At 40.5% G+C, this 21,533-nt stretch overlaps 1 protein-coding gene across 1 annotated transcript in view; it reads left to right on the top strand.

The window, feature by feature from the left end:
- The window catches only part of LOC132822752 (sodium/potassium-transporting ATPase subunit beta-1-interacting protein 3-like), a 198,143-nt gene that overhangs the window by 146,902 nt on the left and 29,708 nt on the right, over positions 1-21,533 (top strand). The window contains exon 5 of the mRNA XM_060836053.1: positions 21,108-21,168. Coding sequence (XP_060692036.1) covers positions 21,108-21,168 — 61 coding nt within the window. The remainder of the gene's footprint in view (positions 1-21,107; positions 21,169-21,533) is intronic.

Raw genomic sequence — 21,533 nt, 5'->3', positions numbered from 1 at the left:
ACATAACTGTCAATCAATCTGTACTCCAGTAATTACCAGAATTGCTGAGCCACCACCCTGGAGGAGTGCCATTGGCTTCATGACGCATGAATCTGTTGTCTTCTGTCAGGGTGGCAATGTTTCTGCTTCACCTGTGCTGCTTTAGCAGATCAGCCCAAAAGCTGCAGTTGAAATTATCCTTCAAAATTATCTGCAATTAAAGCTGGAAAGTCATCTACCTCGCATGATGCAACCATTGAAGAAACAACTTCTACAAACACTCAGTATTAGGGTGCTTGTAGTAGTTAAAGACAGTCTCCTTTAAAGTAAGGTGTTGGTTGCTGTAAAAGGTGGTAGATGTCTTTTGTGAACTGAAACTGTGCTGTAATGTATGGCTGGATGGTTGTACATGTAAGAGAGCACACACTCAAATACATAGAAGAGGTATTGAGGAAGTGCACAAGTGTGTTTAGTGTAGCAAATTGAAAGGCAAATATCTTACAAAAGCTGCCTGGTATCAACTGGTACTGAATAGCATTCAGGGCCAGGAGCTCTTGTGCAGTGTAGTGTCCCTACCTCTGAGCAAGGTGACCCACCTACCACCTGCTTGAGAGGTGTCTAATAGCATCTCTGAGCAGGTTGAGTAGGAAATACCTTCAAACCACAATGTGTGAAACAACCCCAGCAAAATAAGATAGAATTTAGGGCCACCTTTAGCACTCACCTTTGAAGGTCTGAATTGCTCTTAATGTGCTTTGCATGTAAATTAATCAACTGGAAAACACAGATGATTCACTGGTGGTGGTTTGGTGATTTGGTGATGCAATGAACCGATGAGTTGTGGTAAGAACATCTGGAATCTAATAGACCTTGGGGCCAAGAAAAGGTCCTTGTGGCACAATGGTAGTGCTCTACCCTTGAGCCAGAAAGTCTATGTGCAAGTCCAACTGCTCTCGAGCTATGTCATAACATCACTGAACAGATTGGTTAAAAATGTCTAGAATTGGTGATTTGCATTATGATTGAAGTGATATGTATTTGAAAGCTTGGATTATTATTCCAAGTAGTTGTAGAATTGCTAACACTATGATTCTTACAGTGGAAATTTTGCAGGAATAGACTTATCATAAAGAACCAACATCTATTACATGGCACAGTCCATTGTATCTTCAAATCCAGCAGAGGGCAGATCCCGTTTCCATCCAATTAATGTACTTACGGTTGCATTTGGTTCAATTCCATGAGTTATGAAGGAGTATTATCAAATGTTATTTCTTTACTGTAAGTCTTAGATCATTTATAACAGCAGCATAATAACTTGAACGTATATATCATTCTTTACATTCAAAGAGAGATATGGAAACAGTAATACCTATCATTCAACTTTAATTTTAAAAGCATAAAGCTCCAAATTGGAAATTTGGCTTATGCCCGAAATGTCGATTCTCCTGCTCCTTTGATGCTGTCTGACCTGCTGCGCTTTTCCAGAAGCACATTTTTAAGCTGTTCCCCAGCATCTGCAGTCCTCACTTTCTCCTATTCATTTTATGTTAAAATATTGGATTTTAATGTTATAGATTCCTTTTATTGATATGTGGAAAATTAGTCTTTTTCCCATTGATATCATTTATAGGCAAGCACTTTTGAATAACTAATGTGTAACCTTTTTCCTTCTGTATCTCTACGTCTATGCCAACAGTTTTTTGGCTTTCATGGTCCTGTTTTCATTACAATTCTTTGACATAATATTGGATTATATTCAGATCATTCTCAAGGTCCAGAATCTCACCCCAAAAATTTGACACCATCTAAGAATAATTTTTAAAGCTTGATGCTGGATCGCAACAAAGCAGAACATAAAGCAGGAATACTCCATTAAGCTCCTCATGCCTGTTCTGTCATTTAATTAGATTGTGACTGATCTGTATAATCAATCCATTTGTTCCACTTGACTCCTATCTCTTATTACCCTTATCAAACAAACATCTAACAATCATTTTCAATTAACCTGCCTCTGACCAGTAGGGGAAAGTTCCAAGCTTCCACAAACTTCTGTATGGCAAATACTTCCTGAATCACTTACCTATAAATTTAAGATTTAGAACCCTGGTTATGAAAACATCGACCATAGGAAATAATTCATCTCTATCTATGCTTTCCTATCCTATTATTATAATGGGTGCATAGCAAAGGATCTGGTCATTCAGCCCAAGCCAATGTTGATGCTTCATTTGAGCTTCCTCCTGTCTTTCCTCTTCTAAATGTTTCATCATAAACATTTACTCCCTCTCCTTAAATATTTGTCTAGCTCCCCCTTAAATACACCAATGCTATTTGCTTCAGCCATGCTCTTTGATAGCAAATGCCACATTTTTACAGCTTTTTGTGAGTTCCTCAATGATCTCTTGCTAACTGTCTTATACTGATGGCCTCTAGCCATGTGCTCCTCCACATGGAGGAAACTTTCGTGTTGACAATCAAAATATCTTAGAATTCTAAAGACTTCTATTAAGTCATCACTCAATCTATTTTTCCCCACAAGAACATTGTTGAATATCCCTTCATCTTTTTAAACAGAGTCATAGAGTCATAGAGATGTACAGCACAGAAACAGACCCTTCACTCCAAGTCGTCCACGCTGACCAGATATCCTAAATTAATCTAGTTCCATTTGCCAGCACTTGGCCCATATCCCTCTAAACCCTTCCTATTCATGTACCCATCCAGATGCCTTTTACATTTGCAATTGTGTCAACCTCCACCACTTCCTGTGGCAGCTCATTCCATACACGCACCACTGTCTGCAAGGAAAAGTTGCCCCTGAGGTCCCTTTTAAATTTTTCCCCTCTCATCCTAAAACTATGCCCTCTGGTTCTGGACTCCCCCACCCCAGGGAAAACACCTTGTCTATTCACCCTATCCATGCCCCTCATGATTTTATAAATCTCTATAAGGTCACCCCTCAGCCTCCGACACTCCAGGGAAAACAGACCCAGCCTATTCAACCTGTCCCTATAGCTCAAATCTTCCAACCCTGGCAACATCCTTGTAAAGATTCTGTTTTCTGAACTGCTTCAAGCTTCACACCATCGTTTAGATAGGAGGCAGACCAGAATTGCACACAATATTCCAAAAGTGGCCTAACCAATGTCCTGTGCAGCTGCAATTTGACCTCCCACCTCCTATAATCAATACTCTGTCCAATAATGGAAAGCATACCAGATGCCTCCTTCACTATCCTAACAACCTGCAACTCTACTTTCTGCACTCCAAGATTTCATCATTCAGCAACACTCCCCAGGTATAGAAATCCTGCCCTGATTTGTCTTGTCAAAATGCAGCACCTCACATTTATCTAAATTAAACTCCAGCTGCCACTCCTTGGCCCATTGGCCCATCTGATCAAGATACCATTGTACTCTTCACTGTCCACTACACCTCCAATTTTGGTGTCATCTGCAAACTTACTAATTATACTTCCGATGTTCACATTCATAACATATTTAACTATCTTAGGGGAAATAGTGGTGTTGTGATGATGTCACCAGACAGATACCAGGGCTACTTCTCAGTGTAGTGCAGGTTCAAATCCTGCCATATTAGTTGGCTGAATTTGAATTTTGATTTAATTCATCTGGAATAAAAAGATAATCTCAATAATAGTTGACCATGCCAACGATCATCAACTTTTGTGAAACCCGTCACCAATACCCTTTAGTGAAGAAAATCTGCTAATTTTATGTACTATGGTCTTACTGTGACTCCAGACCCACAATAATGTGGTTGGTTCCTAACCACCAACGACAATAGCCTAGCAAGCCATTCGGGATCAAGGGTGGTTAGGATGGACAACAAATGTGGTTTTGCCAGCTATGCCCCTGTCTCATCAAAGAATAAAGAAAAATAATTCGTAAATTTAATTACTTATTTATCTTCTATACTTGAGGGAATACAAGCTTATAATTTAACTTTATAGTTAATTTACCTTGACTTTATAAGTCTATGTAACATTCTGGTGAACCTGCATTATGTTTTTTCCATGGCTAAAATATTCTTTGTCACAGTACTGGCTCTCTTACAGGGTTACTATGCCCTTGATTTTTTTCAAGGGCTTGTAAAAAAGCCCAGGCTCCGAAACGGCTGAGTTGGTGCAGAGATTAATGATTTATTGGAGCCCTTGTTCTTTATCCCTAAACAGATGATATTGCAGGCCAAAGGCTTTCATGTTTTTGAAATAGCTTGCATACTGAAAGGGGAGTAGCCAGTCCTGGCAGCTGAGGGTTTTGGGGCAATTATGTGTGTGAAGAAAGGCTGCTGGAATCAGTCACAGTTGAGACTGGAACTTTGATCTCTCCTTCTGCCCTTCTAACTTCGAACTGTAAGCCCCTGTTTCATTTTGACTCTGTGTTTAAGGGGTTTGTTTATCGGGACTGTTGCATTAATTTTTTGGATCAACATAATTAAGCTGGGTTTGGATAGGATAGGTTAGGTGGTATTCTGTTTTTTGTTCTTTGTGTTTCATTCCATAATTTTGTAAATAAACCTTGTTTGTTTAAAACTGGCAGACAACCCAACTAATGTACACTGGGAATATCCTAGCTAAACAAATAACAAAGTTATGGTCTGGGCTACCTGCTTAAAAAATGTTTTGAGGAGGTCTGGCCCTAGTCCATAGCACCTTCCTGAACCAAAGATACTCCAGAGCTGCTGAAAACAGAACTTGCAACTGCAGCAAAATGTCCACCTTGTTTATACCCAGCATCCTTGAGATTAAGGTGAACATTCCATGTGCCATTTGTATAACTTTGTATCTGTCCAACAATTTATTTTTGATCATGGACTCATAAATTCCTCTACTCATCTATGATTGAACGGTTCAAAAGTGTAAGTGTAAACATCCACTTGCTAGCCATTTAGCTGACCTACACATATAAGATATGGGTACAATGAAATCGAAGTCTGTCCCGTCCCTAGATCATTTGTTAGAAAGAAAATTCAGCTGGAGCTGAATTTGTCACAATTACAGCACATTGGAAGATGCTGAGTCTTCAATTTGGTACCTCTCCATCTGGTCAGAATATCTGACAGGTAACATGGCAAGGGAAACCTAAAAATAGTACCTTGTTTCCCAGATTTCCAAATGGATCTTTGAACCTGAAGTTACCTGTCTATACACCATGTTTCTAACCATATTTTTCAATGCAAGGTCTTATCACTGAATGGACCTTCATGAAGGGCATGGCTGGCTCATCAAAATCAAGACTGGACGGGCACCTTCACCTAATGCTGCATATTGTATTAGTCCAAAGCCCGCTCAAAGGGCAAGACATGTTAAGGTGATATTGTTGTAATCATACTTCAAAGTGTTACTTTATTTCTATGAAACTGTAGCAGAAGACAGCTACTGGCAGCTGTTAGACTACACATTGAGTAGCTTACCTGTAATAGAAAATGGATTATAATTAATAGATATTTGAACCAGAAATCATTACAAAAGAATGCTACCTTGCTCACGCTATGTTATAGTACAATCTGGAGGAAATCCTAGCTGACACATGGGTTCATCATATCAAATGAAGCTCAGTTGTCTCATTTCAAGAATTAAAATATTCTAATAGTTTAAAGTCTTTAGCTTTGTGTCATCTGATGTGTAGTGAGTTTTTTCCCCAACTTTTTTCTGCATTTTTATTTTGCAGGAACCACTAACTTATGCCACAGTACAGTTCCAATATTGCTTGTAAGCAATCAGCATTTTGCCCAAAGGATATGCTTTATGTAGAGAATACCTAGATAAGTATGGAAGGTATTTGTCTGGCTGGAAAGCTATAGTGTTTCAGTGGTGGTTTACTTATCTCTGAGCCAGTGGACGTAGGTTCAGATCCCACCTGTTCTGGAGGTGTGTAGTAGCATGTCTGAACAGTTTTATTAGAAAGTATGTTATTCCTCTGGCTGGCGGGCTGTTGTGGCACAGTGGTAGGGCAACTACCTCTGAGCTAGGGGGTCTGGGTTCAAGTGCCACATGTTCCAGAGTTTGTGATAACAGTGCTGAACAGGTAGATAGGAAAGTATCTATTCCACTGACTAAAGGTTGACCCATCATCCTCCTTGTAGCCCATGACACCCAAGGAGACAACTTATAGTTCTTCAATAATGAGTTGATTGAACTCAGCTAATTTAATACAACATTTTTGATTAATTCGAGGATTGTAGGCTTTGCTGGGCTTGCATTTATTTCCCATTCCTAGTTTTCTTTGAGGGTGGTGGTGACCTGCCCTTTGAACCCCTACAGTCCATTTGGTATTGGTACATCCACACTGCTGTTCCGAAGAAAATGACTGCAAGATTGAAGGAACACGACATATTTCCAAGTCAGGATGATGAGTGGCTTGGAGGGGAATGCGCAGAGGGTGGTGTTTCCATGTGTTTGTTGCCCTTGCTCTTCTAAACAGCAGTGGTTGTGGGGTGGATGGTGCTGCTAAGTAGCCTTGTTGAATTTCTGCAGTGCATCATGTCGATGATAGAGTCAGACTGCCTTTGGTCGAGGAAGTGAATGTTTGCAGATGTGGTGCTAATTAGGTGGGCTGCTTTGTCCTGGATGGTATCAAGCGTCTTGAGTGTTGGAGCAGCCTAATTTCTGACTTGGGCAAAAGTGAGGACTGCAGATACTGGAAATCAGAGTCTAGATTAGAGTGGAGCTGGAAAAGCACAGCACATCAGGCACCATCTGAGGAGCAGGAAAAAATTGAGAATACCTAAGACAGCTTATTAAGAGCTCAGCTACCATTCCTTCATCATAGGGCAGGCATCCCAAGAGATGATTGAATTGCTGTGTATCCATTGAATATTTAATTGATAATTATACAGTTGAAATGGAGGAGTTACCCTACAATAAAGTACCTAAGGAATCCTTGGTAATATAAAATGATGCACAGAGTGTGTGAAATGATTTAGTTATCTTCAATAAATATATTTTATCTGCAAATTTACAATTCTTAAATTATACAAATTGTTTCAACAGAGTAAGGAACATTGACCTAATATAAAAGGTATTGTCATGTCTGGTATTTAGTGACATGATACATTGGCTGACCTAATGTATAATTTTATTTTTTAATTAGAGAAAATAAAGATCACCTGGCATCTCAAGGTGTTTGAAAGCTAGTGGAATATTTTTGAAAGGTAGCCTCTTTATACCTCATGGTATATTGTAGCACAGCATGCCCCCTTAGTCTAGAATGTGTTAGTGCCTGGGTAATCTGCTTTTATGAAGATTGTTTGCTTGATAAATGTTGGCCAGGGAAAAATAAAAGTGGACCATATAGTCAGTATGAAAAAGTACCTTTTTAAAATCAAATTCCTTTGGAGGGCAAGTTACTATGATGTGAAAAATTTCAATGCTCTCCTACAATCATTTGCAATTTTTTTTTATTTTAGCTGTGCACAATCAATTACTCATTTTTACGAATGCACATTTGGCTTGAAGCTTTCGATAAAATACTTAATTGCTCCAAATAAGAGCATGTTGCCTTTTGGAAGAGTTTTCACGGAGGTGTAATTGATTCACTGCTTGTACCCAAAGCCTCTTTCATCATGATCACTCAAGACTTATACAAAATGCAGCAGACATTTGTTTGCAGCTGAGGAATTTGTGGCAAGTCAAGTATCCACCCTGAGTCACATTGTGCTGATTTCCTCGTGTGATTGCCTGCTGGCATTGTATTTTCTTGTACACAATGTGACTTCATTTTGAACACAAATACAGTGCAAATCAGCTGGGAAATTTCAGATTTCTTTCGATCCGATGCTATGAAAGGGTTTCGATTGCAACAATGACCACCAACATCATAGTATATAGGTCAATGCTAGCTACCTAGGCAACAGTCACAATGCTTTCATTTTAAAGCGTTTATATGTGCAGGTTCGTTTTGAAGACAAAGGTAGGTGAGAAGGTTGCTTTCTAAGGGAGGAATGTTCCCCTCCCCTGGGCATTGAGAATAATGGAGAAGATAATGAGTTAATCAGGCAAGATTTCAGAAATCAGATTCATGTTGTTGAGTTAAACTGTCAGAATTAAGTCCTCCCTCCTTCAATGGAGAAACCACTTTCTCATCATCAGGTGGCGAGAAGTTTATTTACATGTATTTGCATCTCATTCATTATCCTACACATTGGAATTAACTTCCCGTTCCAATAAATTTCTTTCCATGGGAGATACTTGGCACTTCAGAATCTCGATTGCATAACCCAAGCTTGTGCCTGTCGAAATAAAAACAGAAAGAACTTTGGAAAGTGTAAATCAGAAACAAAAACAGAGATTGCTGGAAAGCTCAGCAACATCAGTGGAGAGATGTGAGAGTTAACGTTTTAGCTCCAGTGACTCTTCCTCCGAACTGCCTGTCAAAGTGAGTCCTCTACTTCCAGTCCAGGTAGTGGCATGGTGTCTCAGTGGTTAGCACTGCTCCCTCACAGCACCAGGGACCAGGTTTCAATTCCACCCTCAAGTGACCGTCTGTGTGGAGGTTGCACATTCTCCCTTGTCTGTGTGGGTCTTCCGGGTGCTCTGTTTCCTCCCACAGTCCAAAGATGTGCAGGTTAAGTGGATTGGCCATGCTAAATTGCTCCATAATGTCCAGGAAGGTGCAGGTTAGCTGGATTAACTATAGGAAATGCAGGGTTACAGGGATAGTGTAGGAGGTTAGGTCTGGGTAGGATGCACTTTGGAGGCTTGATGTGGACTTAATTACCAAATGGCCTGCTTCCACACTGTAGGGAGTCTATATGCATGAAATTTGCATGACCAGGCTCCTTTTCTTCACTTACACTGGAATCACTTCAATTACATGAGGGTCTTCCATGTTGACTGAGGCACATTGTCTCTATGGACCAGTACCCCAGCCAACTAGGTGACCGTATTCCACTACTGCCAAGCCCTTGGGTGGCCCTTCAGTGGACAAGGCCAGGCAGCAACTGTTCTCTCCCAGGTAGCAATTAATCACAGAAGGATATCCAGGAGCATGTGGCTGTAGGCAACGGTGAAGAGTGAAAGTGAAAGGGGAGTGAGAGGGTAATATGAAGGTACCTGGCCTGGTGCTGTGACAGTGTCAGCAGTAGTGCCTGTGCCAGCAGTGTACATAGCAAACACAGTGCATGTGCTTGAAGAAAATGTGATTTGTATGTAGCAAAATGGAGACATGCTTTTTGAAGTGGAGGGAAGTTGATTCTAGTAAGTTAGATAGTACTGCCACAGTCAGTTCAGGGGCTGGGCAACCTCTGGACTGGGGGTTTGGTCTTGGTCAATCAGACAACTAGTCCAATGTAAGTCTGTGGATTAGTGATGTTTCTGTCCAGAGATTGGGCCATGGTCAATCCTGGCAGTTAAATAAAATCAGTCGGGCTTTGTTGGTTGCTCAGTCAGGATCCTGTTGCTCTGGCTGTTTGGGGTTCCACACCTCTGGCCTGGTCTTGTAGCCATGGTATTTCTGTGGCTGCTCCAGTTATACTTCTACACAATAATACTTCAGTCATTGATAATGGGGGATTCAGCAATTGTAATGTATACCATTGATAGGTTAGATTCTCTTTTGTCACTTGGCATTTACCAGCCAAGTTTGAGTATTGTCCAGGTCCTGCTGTATGTGGACAGACTGGTTGGACCAAAGGATCAGTTTCCGTGCTGTATGACTCTAAGACTTTTCATTATCTGAGAAATTGTGAATGAAACTGGACAGTGCACAACCATAACTGAATGTCCACACTTTATGACCATTGTTTGGAGTGTAGATCTTTGATAAAGCAGCGTAAGGTGTTTGACCCGAGAACACTACTCTGAAGAACTCCAACACCAATGTCTAGAATTGACTGAATTGGATCTGACAACCCTAGCCATCTTTCCTTGTACTTTATGTGATAGTGGAAAGTTCTCCTCCTGGCTCTCATAGATTTCAAATTTCCTAGTTGATGCTACATTCAATTAAAGGCTGCCTTGATGTCAAGAGCAGTCACTCTCATCTCACCTGTGGTATTTAGCCATTTTGACCTCGTTTGGAACAATGTTATAATGAAATCTGGCACTGGTGATCCTGGGAGAACCCAAAATGAGCGTCAATGGGCATGCTACTGGTGAGTTTGTGCTGCTTGACATCATTATTGATGACACCTTCCATTGCTTTGCTGATGATTGAAAGTGGACTGATGGAGTGGTAATTGGACACATTGGAATTCTCCTGCTTTATGTGGCATGATTGATTGCATTGACTTAACGTGTTGAGAAAACAACTGGTGCAAATATACAACCAATCAATCCATGATACGTATACTGAGGCTCCAAAGCACTGTCCTTTTCTATCACTAACTTCACATCATTTGATGCAAGAGAAAATTAAACAGTGTCTATTTCCAGATTTTATAAGGGTGCATCAGAACCTGTCCCCTTGCTAACAGTAAAATACACTTGCAGCAGTGGTATTTTTGCCACTGTACCAGGCATTGACCCATTACCTGAAACTATCAATTCAATTTTAGCCAACTAGTTAATGCATTTTTTAGCTTGAAATTAGTATGCATTCAAGTTTTAGTTGGCCTTTTATAATTAAGTCACCATCATTAGCAACAAATTCTGTTCTGCAAAATTTATCAAGTTTGAGGTTCTACAAATACAAAGAAAACAAATCTGTAGCTGAAATGCAAAAGGAGACTTGAGAGTAATCACAATAATTATTAATAAGTAGAACATTGGATTAGAGATTCATGTGACGGGCCTGTAATTTATTTGGAAGATCAAATAATATAATTGTTTCAGTGCCATGATATATATTTCCGGGTAGTGTTGGAAATGTGCAATTATGGCTCAGCTGTCACTACCTTCTTTATTCTGACTTTGTGGAAGTGTAATCCATGTCGGGAAAATGTAAATTGGCTAGAGATCAGATAGGAAAGGATGCATAGTAGTGATACAGCTAGGACTAGACAGCTTGATATAATCAGCTGCAAAGCAACTTGATGGTTTCAGTGGTGCCTTTGTGCCTTTAAAAATATTTTAGCTTTATTTAAATTTCATAGATAGCAGTAGACCTTATGGGTAAACTCTTTGGATAGAATCATCAAATTTTACAGTGCAAAAGGAGGCCATTTGGACCATTGTGTCTGGAAAGGTTCCAAAAAAGAGCGACCCAGTCTCATTCTCCAACCCTCACTTTCAAATATATAACCAGCTCTCTTTTGAAACCTCCTATGGAATCCTCCTCTGCCAAGCAGTACATTGCAAATTCCTACAACTCTCTGAGTAAAGAAATTTCTCCTCATCTCACTCCTAGTTCTCTTGCTGGCAATCTTGAAATTGTGACCCCTGGTTACTGACATAATGTAATATAGGAAATCTAATCATGGAACAGGTCATGACTAGGTAGCTTTACTTTATGCTTAAATTCTAATAGTCACCGAGGGCACCATGTCAAGGAGTGAATATCAAAGGAATAAATGTGCAAATATACACCATTGATGATGAGACTTTCATGCTCGACTTGCACATCTGGAATTACTGCCTACAACTTTCTGCATTTGAAAACTGCTGGGGTGGACAATCTGGGCAGAGGCCCTGTGGCTCCCCAATATATGTTGCTGGTGCTCTCCAGTACACAGTCATCACACACATTCATAGAATCTGAACTTGTGGGCCAGATTTGCAAAGTGGGTTTCAGTATCCGACACCCGCAGGAATTCTAGTTCTCCCACCCTCAACAGCGTCACTCCTGCGATAGTATTTTTACAGTTAATCAGTGTAATTGCCACAAAGGTAAACTTGGTTTCAAATGTGAGAAGTTGAATGTCTCCCAGAGGCAGGAACTATGCCTGATACCAGTAGCTAAACCAGACAGCAGCCATTTTGAGACCTGTGGCCACCTTGCCAATGGGAGCAGATAGTTCTTCAGAGAGTCAGTCAGAGTCAATGAAACTGGTTGGGGCCATACTTAAACTGGCGGAAGTCAGTCCCACACTAGTCGAGGGAGAGAAATAGGGGCTCTTTTATGTATATGCAATGTGAAGGAGTTAAACTTAAGGATGTTTGTCCAGATTATCAGTATTGTGTTATTTTATCCCTGAGTGCAAGTGACCCATTGTGGGTCCAAAGTTATGTTTTTTGGGATTCCTGATCCATTTCTCCACCCACTCCCCCCCAAAAAAACACACATTCCTTTAAAAATACTACTTAAACTATTGGTGTGAACCAGATGGGCCAAATGGCCTGCTTCTATACTGTTGGGATTTGATGATTCTACGAGGAAAGGATAAAGTTTTATTTAATCAACAAGTCCCTTCTTTCATAATGTTCATCTTGTACTGGTCTTTTTCAAATGTTATTGTAAATAACACACAATTTAACAGCAACTGGGGTAATTCGAGTTTCAGAATAATTCTGTTTCCTGATTTACTGCAGTGAGGAAACTTACTGTACCACAGTTCTTAGTTCCCTGGCAACTGGGAGCTAGACTTTGTGCTAGGTATGACAGCACTTATTTCTTTTTGTGAGTTAAGAATGTGTCGTTTCAGAGGTCAATATTGAGAAAAATTTTGGCTTTCTAGAGTACCTAGATTTAAATTGTCATGAACAAGTGCAGAAAATAAGCAAGAAAGCTAGTGGAATGAAGGCCTTTGTATCTACAGGACTAGAGTTCAAGAATGCCGAAGTGATGCTGTAGCTTTGCAAAACCCTAGTTAGGCCCCACATGGGGATCTGGGCACCACACGTTGGAAAGGATACATTGGCCTTGGAGGAAATACACGATAGGTTTACGAGAATGATAGCTGAATTCCAGCAATTACTTTATGAGGAGAGATTATACAAATTGGGCCTGTTTTCTCTAAAATTTAATAGATAAGGAAGTAATCAGATCGAAGTTGTCAAGATATTAACAGTAAAAGACAGGATGGATAAAGGTTTCCACTGGTCGAAGACTTTAGAAATAGGGAGCACACTCTGACAATTAGGGCCAGACCATTCAGGAGATACATTAAGAAACACTACTATACATAAATGGTGGTAGATGTTTGGAACTGTTTTCCACAAACAGCCGTGGATGCTGGATCGGATGTTAACTTTAAATCTGTGATAGATACATTTTTGTTCAGCAAAAGTATGAAGAGATATGAACCAAAGGCAGGTGCATGGAGTTAGACCACAGATCAGTCATGATCTCACTGAATGGTGGAACAGGCTCAACGGGCTGAATAGCCTAATCCTGTTTTTGGAACAAATAAACTTTAAAAAACCCACAAATTTTAATGGACCCTGTAGGAAAACTGAGAGCTTTGCATAACATGTGTCAGAATATTCAGGTTTGACAAATTGAATTTTAAAAATTCAATTCTGTTCTGGACACACCCCATATGAAGCTTCTTAAGAGGTTTGAGAGGTGTTAATTGGCACGTGTGTTTTATTGTTCAAGTGTAATTTGTAGAGAGTTTGCAAGAACTACACCTGATGTTGCCACCAGTAAATTAAACAGCTACTGTTTATATAAAATGTATAAGCAATTCAAAAGTAAAAGATTATAGGTTAGCAATCAAAAATTCTTGAGATTGTTAATAATAGTCTAAATGCTTCCCAGAAGTTCACTTTACTTTTTCTGTTGCATTCCATGGGTTGGGGTTTATAAAAACTCAATTTGGGGAGTTTCGTAGATAGTTTGTCTCCCAATTCTCTGCTGCTCACCTTATTAAGTATGTACCATCCTTTCATTGTGCTTGCATTCTCTTGTACTGAGCAATGGCAGAAATATTCAGTGCCGCTAGGATCTTCCTGGATTCCTGGTACCATATTTAAAGCCCAGCTGCACACTGTCAGCCATGGAGAGCCCTTCACAGTGTACATAATGGGAGGGAAGTGAAAAAGAACAGCTTCTGAAAGTTTATCAGTGACATGAGTCACACTTAATTGGAAATAGATGTTCACGTTTGTAAATGTATTGCCACTTTACATTAGCAACTGCCTGATTGACTGTCATTGTAACTGTAACAGCAAGAATCAAGCTAAGAATCCACCCATCCTTGATACTATAGCATGTGTTCTAGTCTGTTGTGCTGAGGGTGATGTTCCTTCTGCTCAATGTCCATATGTTCTTCCTTTGTTTCATTGCATCAGAGGATAAGAAATAGGTCCAAAGGCAGGCAATTCAGCCTCACATCATTTAATGAAGCCATGGCTATCCACATCTTGGCCTCAACTCCACTTTCGCTCCCACTTTCCGTCACCCTTTAAGTCATAGACAGATTTTTACTCAGCAATCTCTTCCTGAATTTATTCAATATCCTTGCATCCACTGCTCCCTAGGGTGGTGAATTTCACACATTCATGATCCATTTTAGAGAAGTAATTTTTTCTCAGCTTTTTTTATGTCAGCCACTCATGAGTCTGAGCCTATGAACTGTCATTCTAGATTGACCCATAAGAGGAAAACATCCTCTCTATTTCAAAATTGTCAATCTCCTTTTTCATTTTATATGCCTCAATTAGGCTTCCTTTCATTCTTCTAAATTCTAGATGGTATAGACTTAAACTGCTCAGTCTCTCCATCACATGTTTTACTTGACCAAACGTTAACTTATGATTCTTATATTTTTTTAAAAATTCACTCATGGAACATGGTCATCGCTGACTGGCCAACATTTATTGCCCCTCTCTTTATGCCATTGGACAATTTAAATCATTTAATTGGTCAGGATGAAATTTCAGAATCTTGGTCTTGAAAGTCCCCCTTGTGTTTGCTTTTCGCCTTCCTCAGGAGATAAAATAGATCAGAAAGAAATTCTGAAAGAGGTGATCCAGTTTGACGCACTCTCAATGCCATGTGCATCGTCTTTGGCATCCTGCTTTTGAGAATCTAGTTATTTGGCAAAACCTCATCATGGGAAAATGAGACAAAGCTGTACAATCTGTCACAAATTACATTGGCAATAGTCTTAATACATTTGTGGGTTGAAGGTTGAGAAATTCCAGACAGGTCCGCAGTGGAACTTTGGATGCAGCCAATTGCATAAAAACTGAGAGCAGTTGTCACCATTATGATCGTCAGGATAGGATGGCCATCTACTCCTTCAGGTCACAGGTCATAGGTCCCACTCCAGGGAGGTGCTATAGTTCTGTGATGGAACATTCAGTTATGGACCAGGCCAGAGCCCCTCAAAACATTTCTAGAAGGTAGCCCAGACCCTAACTTTGCTCGTTATTTTAAACAACTGTAAGGTGGATATTCCAGGAGAAATGTGGCTGGTCAAACCATTCAGTTTTAAACAAAACTAAGAGTTCATTTGTAAGATTACTGAATGAAACACAAGCAACAGAAAGCAGAATATCGAATAACTTAACCTCTCTGAAAACCCAACAGATCATCTCAACTTAATGTTGCTGTTCCAACTACTTGAAACAATCCCCATAAACCTCCTTGGCACAAAAGATAAAAATCAAACACAGGTTCTTACAGGAAAGAGGTCAGGGAAAGAGTATCAGCCTGGACCTGCTTCTTTGGGTCCAGCAATGTTTTTTTCACAATACTGTTAAAAGTCAAACCAAACCAGAAAAAAAGACTGAGCTGAGAGAACTGGCCACTCCCCTTTTATTGTACAATTGTTCGTTTTTAACACTTGAAAGCCTACTGCCTGAGGCAGTGTCTATTAGCTATAAATAAATTAGCCCTAAAACCCTTCATCCCCAGACTTTTCTGAGTCTGTGTTGATTATGACCTCCCTTAAAAATAAAGCCAAGAACAGCATAACCTTGTTAAAGAAGCAGCTTTGTCACAATCTTCAGCTTGTGACAACAATGTGTTTTGATCATGTGGAGGAAATGGCATTAAGGATGAGAGACTCTGAGCCTTCTGCACATTGTCCACACCCTGAGCGGTCTATCAGCTCTTTCTGTGGAGGTTGTCTGACTGTTGCTAGAGATTGCTGCTGGTCTTGGGCTTTCTTGTACATCTGTTACTGTATTTCTCTGCAGCTTTGTGGCACAGCAACCCACAGTGATAATGAATCCATATGGCTGAATCCATTGGTCACATTTCCAATGAGACTGTTTAGGGAATATCAGAAGCAGAACAGGTTCTTAATAATGTGAGCAGTCAGCATTAACATCATTCACACTGATGGTTTAGTGTAATTCTCCCTGCAGTGGGGAATGCCTCTACATGGAGTTTTGACATAGGCACTTCATTCTGAAGTCTAAGCAATACTGTATAAATACTGTAGGAGGTTAGAAGGGTTATGTAGGATTAATTAGACCTTGTTCCCAAACACCCCACCTCCATTCCATTTCACAGGAAGGCAGAATTTCATATAAGGGTATGTCGTCAAACACATACAGTTCAAGATGTGAGGAATTCAGCTCCAGGCTTCTGAGCAGCCTAAGACACCTTGAATTGGCTTTGAGAGTTGTGATCCACAGGAGCCTGCAGTTACTTATACATCCCAGAGATGATAATGATCAATTTTTAATTAACTAAGACATGGTCAAGACCGTTGGTGTCCAGGATTTGTATCCTATATTGTTTCGTACTGCTTGCATTTCACATGCAGCATTCTATGGTTATAATTGTCTACAGTTAGTAATTTGTAAGTGCCAATTATGTGATTGTCCCTCGACAAGGCCTCACACGGCTCACAAAGACAGCCTGTATGCTCACACAGGAACCCACTCTGAGCTTGGTGACATCCATTTTGCATTCCCATTGTATATTTGTGATTTGGATCAGAATGGAAGGCAAATAGGTGTGACATCGCAGAGTGAGTTCCAGGCTCAGCCTGGTAATATAGATGATCTCTCTTCACCCCTCCCCCCCACCCACCCCACTACTTCTAAAGTCGTCTTGTTCCTTTCTTCCTTGCATTTTTTGTTAACCCCATTAGTTCCAAGCTTCCATACCTTCCTACCCAACTCTTCCAGAGATGTCCTACTCTTCCAGTGGTGTACCCTGAGTGCTGGGCACACAGCTTAGCCATGCCAAACACCATGGTTCACTGTCCTACCATCGAAACCAGAGTAATAGTGGCCATCAATGATTCGTCCTCTCATAGTAATCCATGAGCTCCAATGTGCTATTGTCACCTACCCTGATATATTGAGCTGTTGTCTCTCATGACTGTTGTTCCTCTGCATCCCAGCTTGCTACTTCCAATTTCTAAAATTGGCTCCCCAACTTGCTTATCATAGTCTTGGACTCTGATTACCCATGACCTTCAGGAAACAGAGTCCCAAGATTGATTGGGACTCACTCTCTGACTGACCACTCCCCTTAGACTATGAGACATTGCCATTGGTTAAAGCACATGCAACATATTTGCTGTGTAGGTAGCAGGCACATGCTATAGGTGTGACATTGATGTAGCATGTTGCTGTACATCGACACATTCTTCCATCCCCTCTTGACTGATGATTGTTGACAACTATGACAAGCTGCCTGGCTCTGTGTCTGTGCCAGAAGGTAAGGCAAAACAGGTACTTTGAGTTTGTATGTTCTGAATGAGGTAGCAAAATGTACAACGGCAAGGCAGAGAAGCTGTGAGTATCGAAGTGTGCACAAAGCACGGTGGCTCAGTGCTGCCTCATAGCACCAGGGTCCCAGGTTCAATTCCAGCCTTGTGACTGTCTGTGTGGAGTTTGCAAATTCTCCCTGTGTCTGTGTGGGTTTCCTCTAGGTGCTCTGGTTTCCTCCCACAGTCACAAAGATCTGCAGGTCAAGTGAATTGGCCATGGTGAATTGTCCATAGTATTAGGTGCATTCGTCAAAGGGAAATGGGTCTGGGTCTGGGTGGGTTACTCTTCAGAGGGTTGGTATGGACTGGTTGGACTGAAGGGCCTGTTTCCACACTGTAGGGAACCTAATCTAAAATAATGGATTGAAAAAAAAGAGGTGCATTAGTTAGGGGGATTGGGTCTGGGTTGGTTACTTTTTGGAGGTTCGGTGTGGACTAGTTGGGCCGAAGGGCCTGTTTCCACACTATAGGGAATCTAATCAAAAATAAGTGAAGAGCCCTGAGGTGCACCCCTCTGAAATGAGATGGATACATGACCCTGGGTGCAAAGCATTCTGACAGTAGCATTGCAATTAAAGGTATTGATGCACATCCAAACTGCAGTAATGAAATGGAAAAATATTTCTTAAATGAGTCAGAGGTGTACCATGATATGGTGGTGAGATTAGTGTGTATCCGATGGCAACCTCCATGGAGAGGGAGGATTCCATACAGCATTCCCTGAGACATGGCGGACTACTGACCAAGTTATAGGCTCCAAGAACAAGCTGGAGCCACTAGGGACCTGTTCTGACTTTCATGTCAGGAATTGCCACTGTCTGTTTTTTTTCTGTTTTATCGGAGAATATCCAGTGTGATAAAGATAGGCAGTAATAAGATATCAATGCTTGGAAAGGAGCCTCTCACCACCCACTAACAAGATACTGATCTCACTGTACAAAATTGGGTGCAAAACCTTTGTTCCTTGATGTTGAGAAGGTCATTGATCAGACTTCAACACATTTTCCCAACTGGCATGACATTGTTCAGGGGCTGGGAGAATTCCATCCACACAGACAGATAAATGCCCCATATATAACAGAGTGGAGCGGACATCCAAGAAGAAGGAAAGGAGGGGCATGAGGTAAAAGCCTAGTTAAAGGGATGAGTTTTTTGGTGACTTTGAAAATATGGAAGGAGGTGAGGAATTGCAGTGTTGACATTTGAGGGAGTTCCAGAAGGCAGGGAGTAAGGAGTGAGTACTAATGGTGGATATTAGTGATAGGCCAGTGATAGATGAGCAGAAGGTGCATGGCTGGGCTGAGGCTGATGCCAGGAAATGGTGGCATGTCCTTGTCTGTCTGTCCTTTGAAAAAAGTAACTCCTCTCCTCTGCACTACCCATAACCAGGAACTCCAGATCCCTGCCAGAGAATTGTGGCCCCATTTTCGTTTTTTCTGACATGTTCAGACTCTGTCAGCAAGCCGGGAAATTTTGGAATGCCAGTGCTAGTCCGAGTGGACAGCAGCCTTTCAGAGCTGAAATGCATGCCAGGGATGTTGGTGTTCCAGCAGATTTCTGCTGAGTGGTGACTGGGGGCGAGAAATGGATGTGAGAAATGCCAGAGTGGTGTGATAGATGATGAATTCAATTAGTTTGGTAAGCTGCTGGATGAGAACTTGATAGGCCTTCAAAAAACTTAATACAATGCGGACTTATCAAAAACAAAGTAAGATTCCACCCAATGTTACAGTTGCAGATCTCTTTTCAAAAAAGAACTTTCTGTTTGCAGTCACAAATTTGTCCTTTGATAAGTCTTGTATTCTTACTAACAACTTTGGTTGCCCAGATTGTCCTGCTCAGAGCAGCACTATCATCGGGAAACATTAAAAAGCACAGACCATTTTAGCAACTAAACTGTGTACATTTAGTGCAGATCTTAGGCTGTAAGAGTTAGGAGCCAATTTGTGGAAGCTGCCATGGACATTTACACAAAATAATCAAAAAGGCTAATGAATGCTTTAGGTCTGGAGGAATAGAATACAAAGGTATGCTGCAAATGAGCAAAGTCTTAGTAAGGCCACACTGGAGTATTGTGAATGGTTTGGAGGACCACTTGTAAGAAAGGATATATAGGCCTTGCAAGGAGTGTAATGTAGATTTACTGGAATGCTATCTGATGCCAAGGGTTCAATTATGAGCAGAGCTTACACAGGGCATTGGTGAGGCCACATCTGGAGTTTTGTGTCCAGTTTTGGTCTCCTTACCTGAGGAAGGATATTTTTGCTGTAGAGGGAGAGCAGTGAAGGTTTGCCAGTCTGACTCCTGGGATATCAGAACTGAAGTATGAAGAGAGATTGAATTAGTTACAATTGGATTCACAGAAGTTTAGAAGAATGAGGAGGGCTCTCATAGACACCTATAAAGTTCCAACAGGACTAGACAAGTTAGACGCAGGAAGGATGGGGGAGGCCAAACCAGGGGTCATGGTTTAAGGATAAGGGGTAAACCTTTCATGACTGAGATGAAGAGAAATTTCTTTACCTAGAGAATGGTGAACTTGTAGAATTCACCACCACAGAAAATGTTGAGGCCAAAACATTAGGTGTTTACAAGAGGAGATAGCTATAACTCTTATGACTAAAGGGATGTGGGAGAGAGGGCAGGTTTAGGCTATTGAGCTCAATGATCAGCCACCATCATATAGAAAGGCAAAGCAGGCTGGAAGAATTGAAGGGCCTACTCCTGTATTACATAAACTAAGGCTGTATTCACTGGAAGTTAGATGGTTAAGACGTGATTTGATCAAAGTTTTCAAAATATTAAGGACAACAAATTGAGTAGATAAACTGTTTAAGAGTCTAGGATTGGGGGCATTATTTAAAAATTAGAGCCATAACTTTCAAATGTGGAATGAGGAAACATGCAAAAGGTGATACAAGTTTGGAAACTCCTTCTTCAATAATAAACGATGTCCAATCAATCACTAGCTAAAAAGCTGAGATTGATAGTTGTTTATAAACTACAGATATAATGGGATTGGTGAAATTGTCTTTTCAATCATTTATTGAATAGAGACCTCATCTGTTCTTTCAGGTGCACATAAAAGATTTTTTGAAGAGCATGGGAATTATCCATAATGGCTTGACCAACATTTATCCCACAATTCAGGAGCAGCGATTAAAAATCATGAGGAGCCCTAGTGTTGTTCCTGGTCCCAAACCAAATGCAATGGGCCCCAGTTGTTGAGGCCTGACATATCCAAAGGCCTAGATCTCAATGAATATCATGGAAACAAATTGTCAGTATAGCAGTGTCTCGCTTTGTGAAACTTGTGTGCGAATCGGTTGCTGCATTTATTACAACAGTACTTCAATACCACTTCAATGGCTATGACTTGCTTTGGGATGTCTCAGATATATTACCTATGACTTTACATTGATAATAGAACATTATGAAGCACTTGAACATAACATTTGTGAAATTTTTTTTTGCTTGAGAATATTTTTATTGAGGATATTCCATTGTACTGTTCTGATATTAAGATTGGCAGGAGGCAGATTTAAGTCTAAATGTACAGTTAAAAAGAGTTTGCAATTATTTTTAAGCTTCTCTTTCTTTTGCAGCTCATTGGATTTGTCTATGGATGTTATGTTATCAGCGTCTTTACAGAGGAAGAAGACAGCTGTAAGTAGTGGTGTGTGAAACTGTTAACTGCTTAATTAGAGCGAGACAGGTTATGTGTGAAGTGGGCCAGCTGTAACAGCTTTCAGTGAGAAAGTGAAGTAGGCTTTCCTTTTTCAAACCCATGTGAATTATAGGTTTCAGCTTCAATGACTTCTGGCATTAAGGGAGAAGATCTAGCAGTCACAGTGCCATAGCAGCTGCAACAAATACATCACTGATTTTCTGTGTGTAAAGCATGTGACTTGAATGTAACAAAAAAAAACTGGAGGGACAGGATTCCTGATCAAATTAATTCATCAAAGCCAAGTTAAAATATTGTCAAGAGTTAAAACATTGAATTATTGGAGCTGAATTAAATAGAAAAG

The sequence above is a fragment of the Hemiscyllium ocellatum genome, chromosome 15 (assembly GCF_020745735.1).
Source record: "Hemiscyllium ocellatum isolate sHemOce1 chromosome 15, sHemOce1.pat.X.cur, whole genome shotgun sequence".
Lineage (NCBI taxonomy): Eukaryota > Metazoa > Chordata > Chondrichthyes > Orectolobiformes > Hemiscylliidae > Hemiscyllium > Hemiscyllium ocellatum.
Note: the sequence above shows the minus strand (reverse complement) of the source record. Positions and strands in the feature narration are given on the sequence as shown.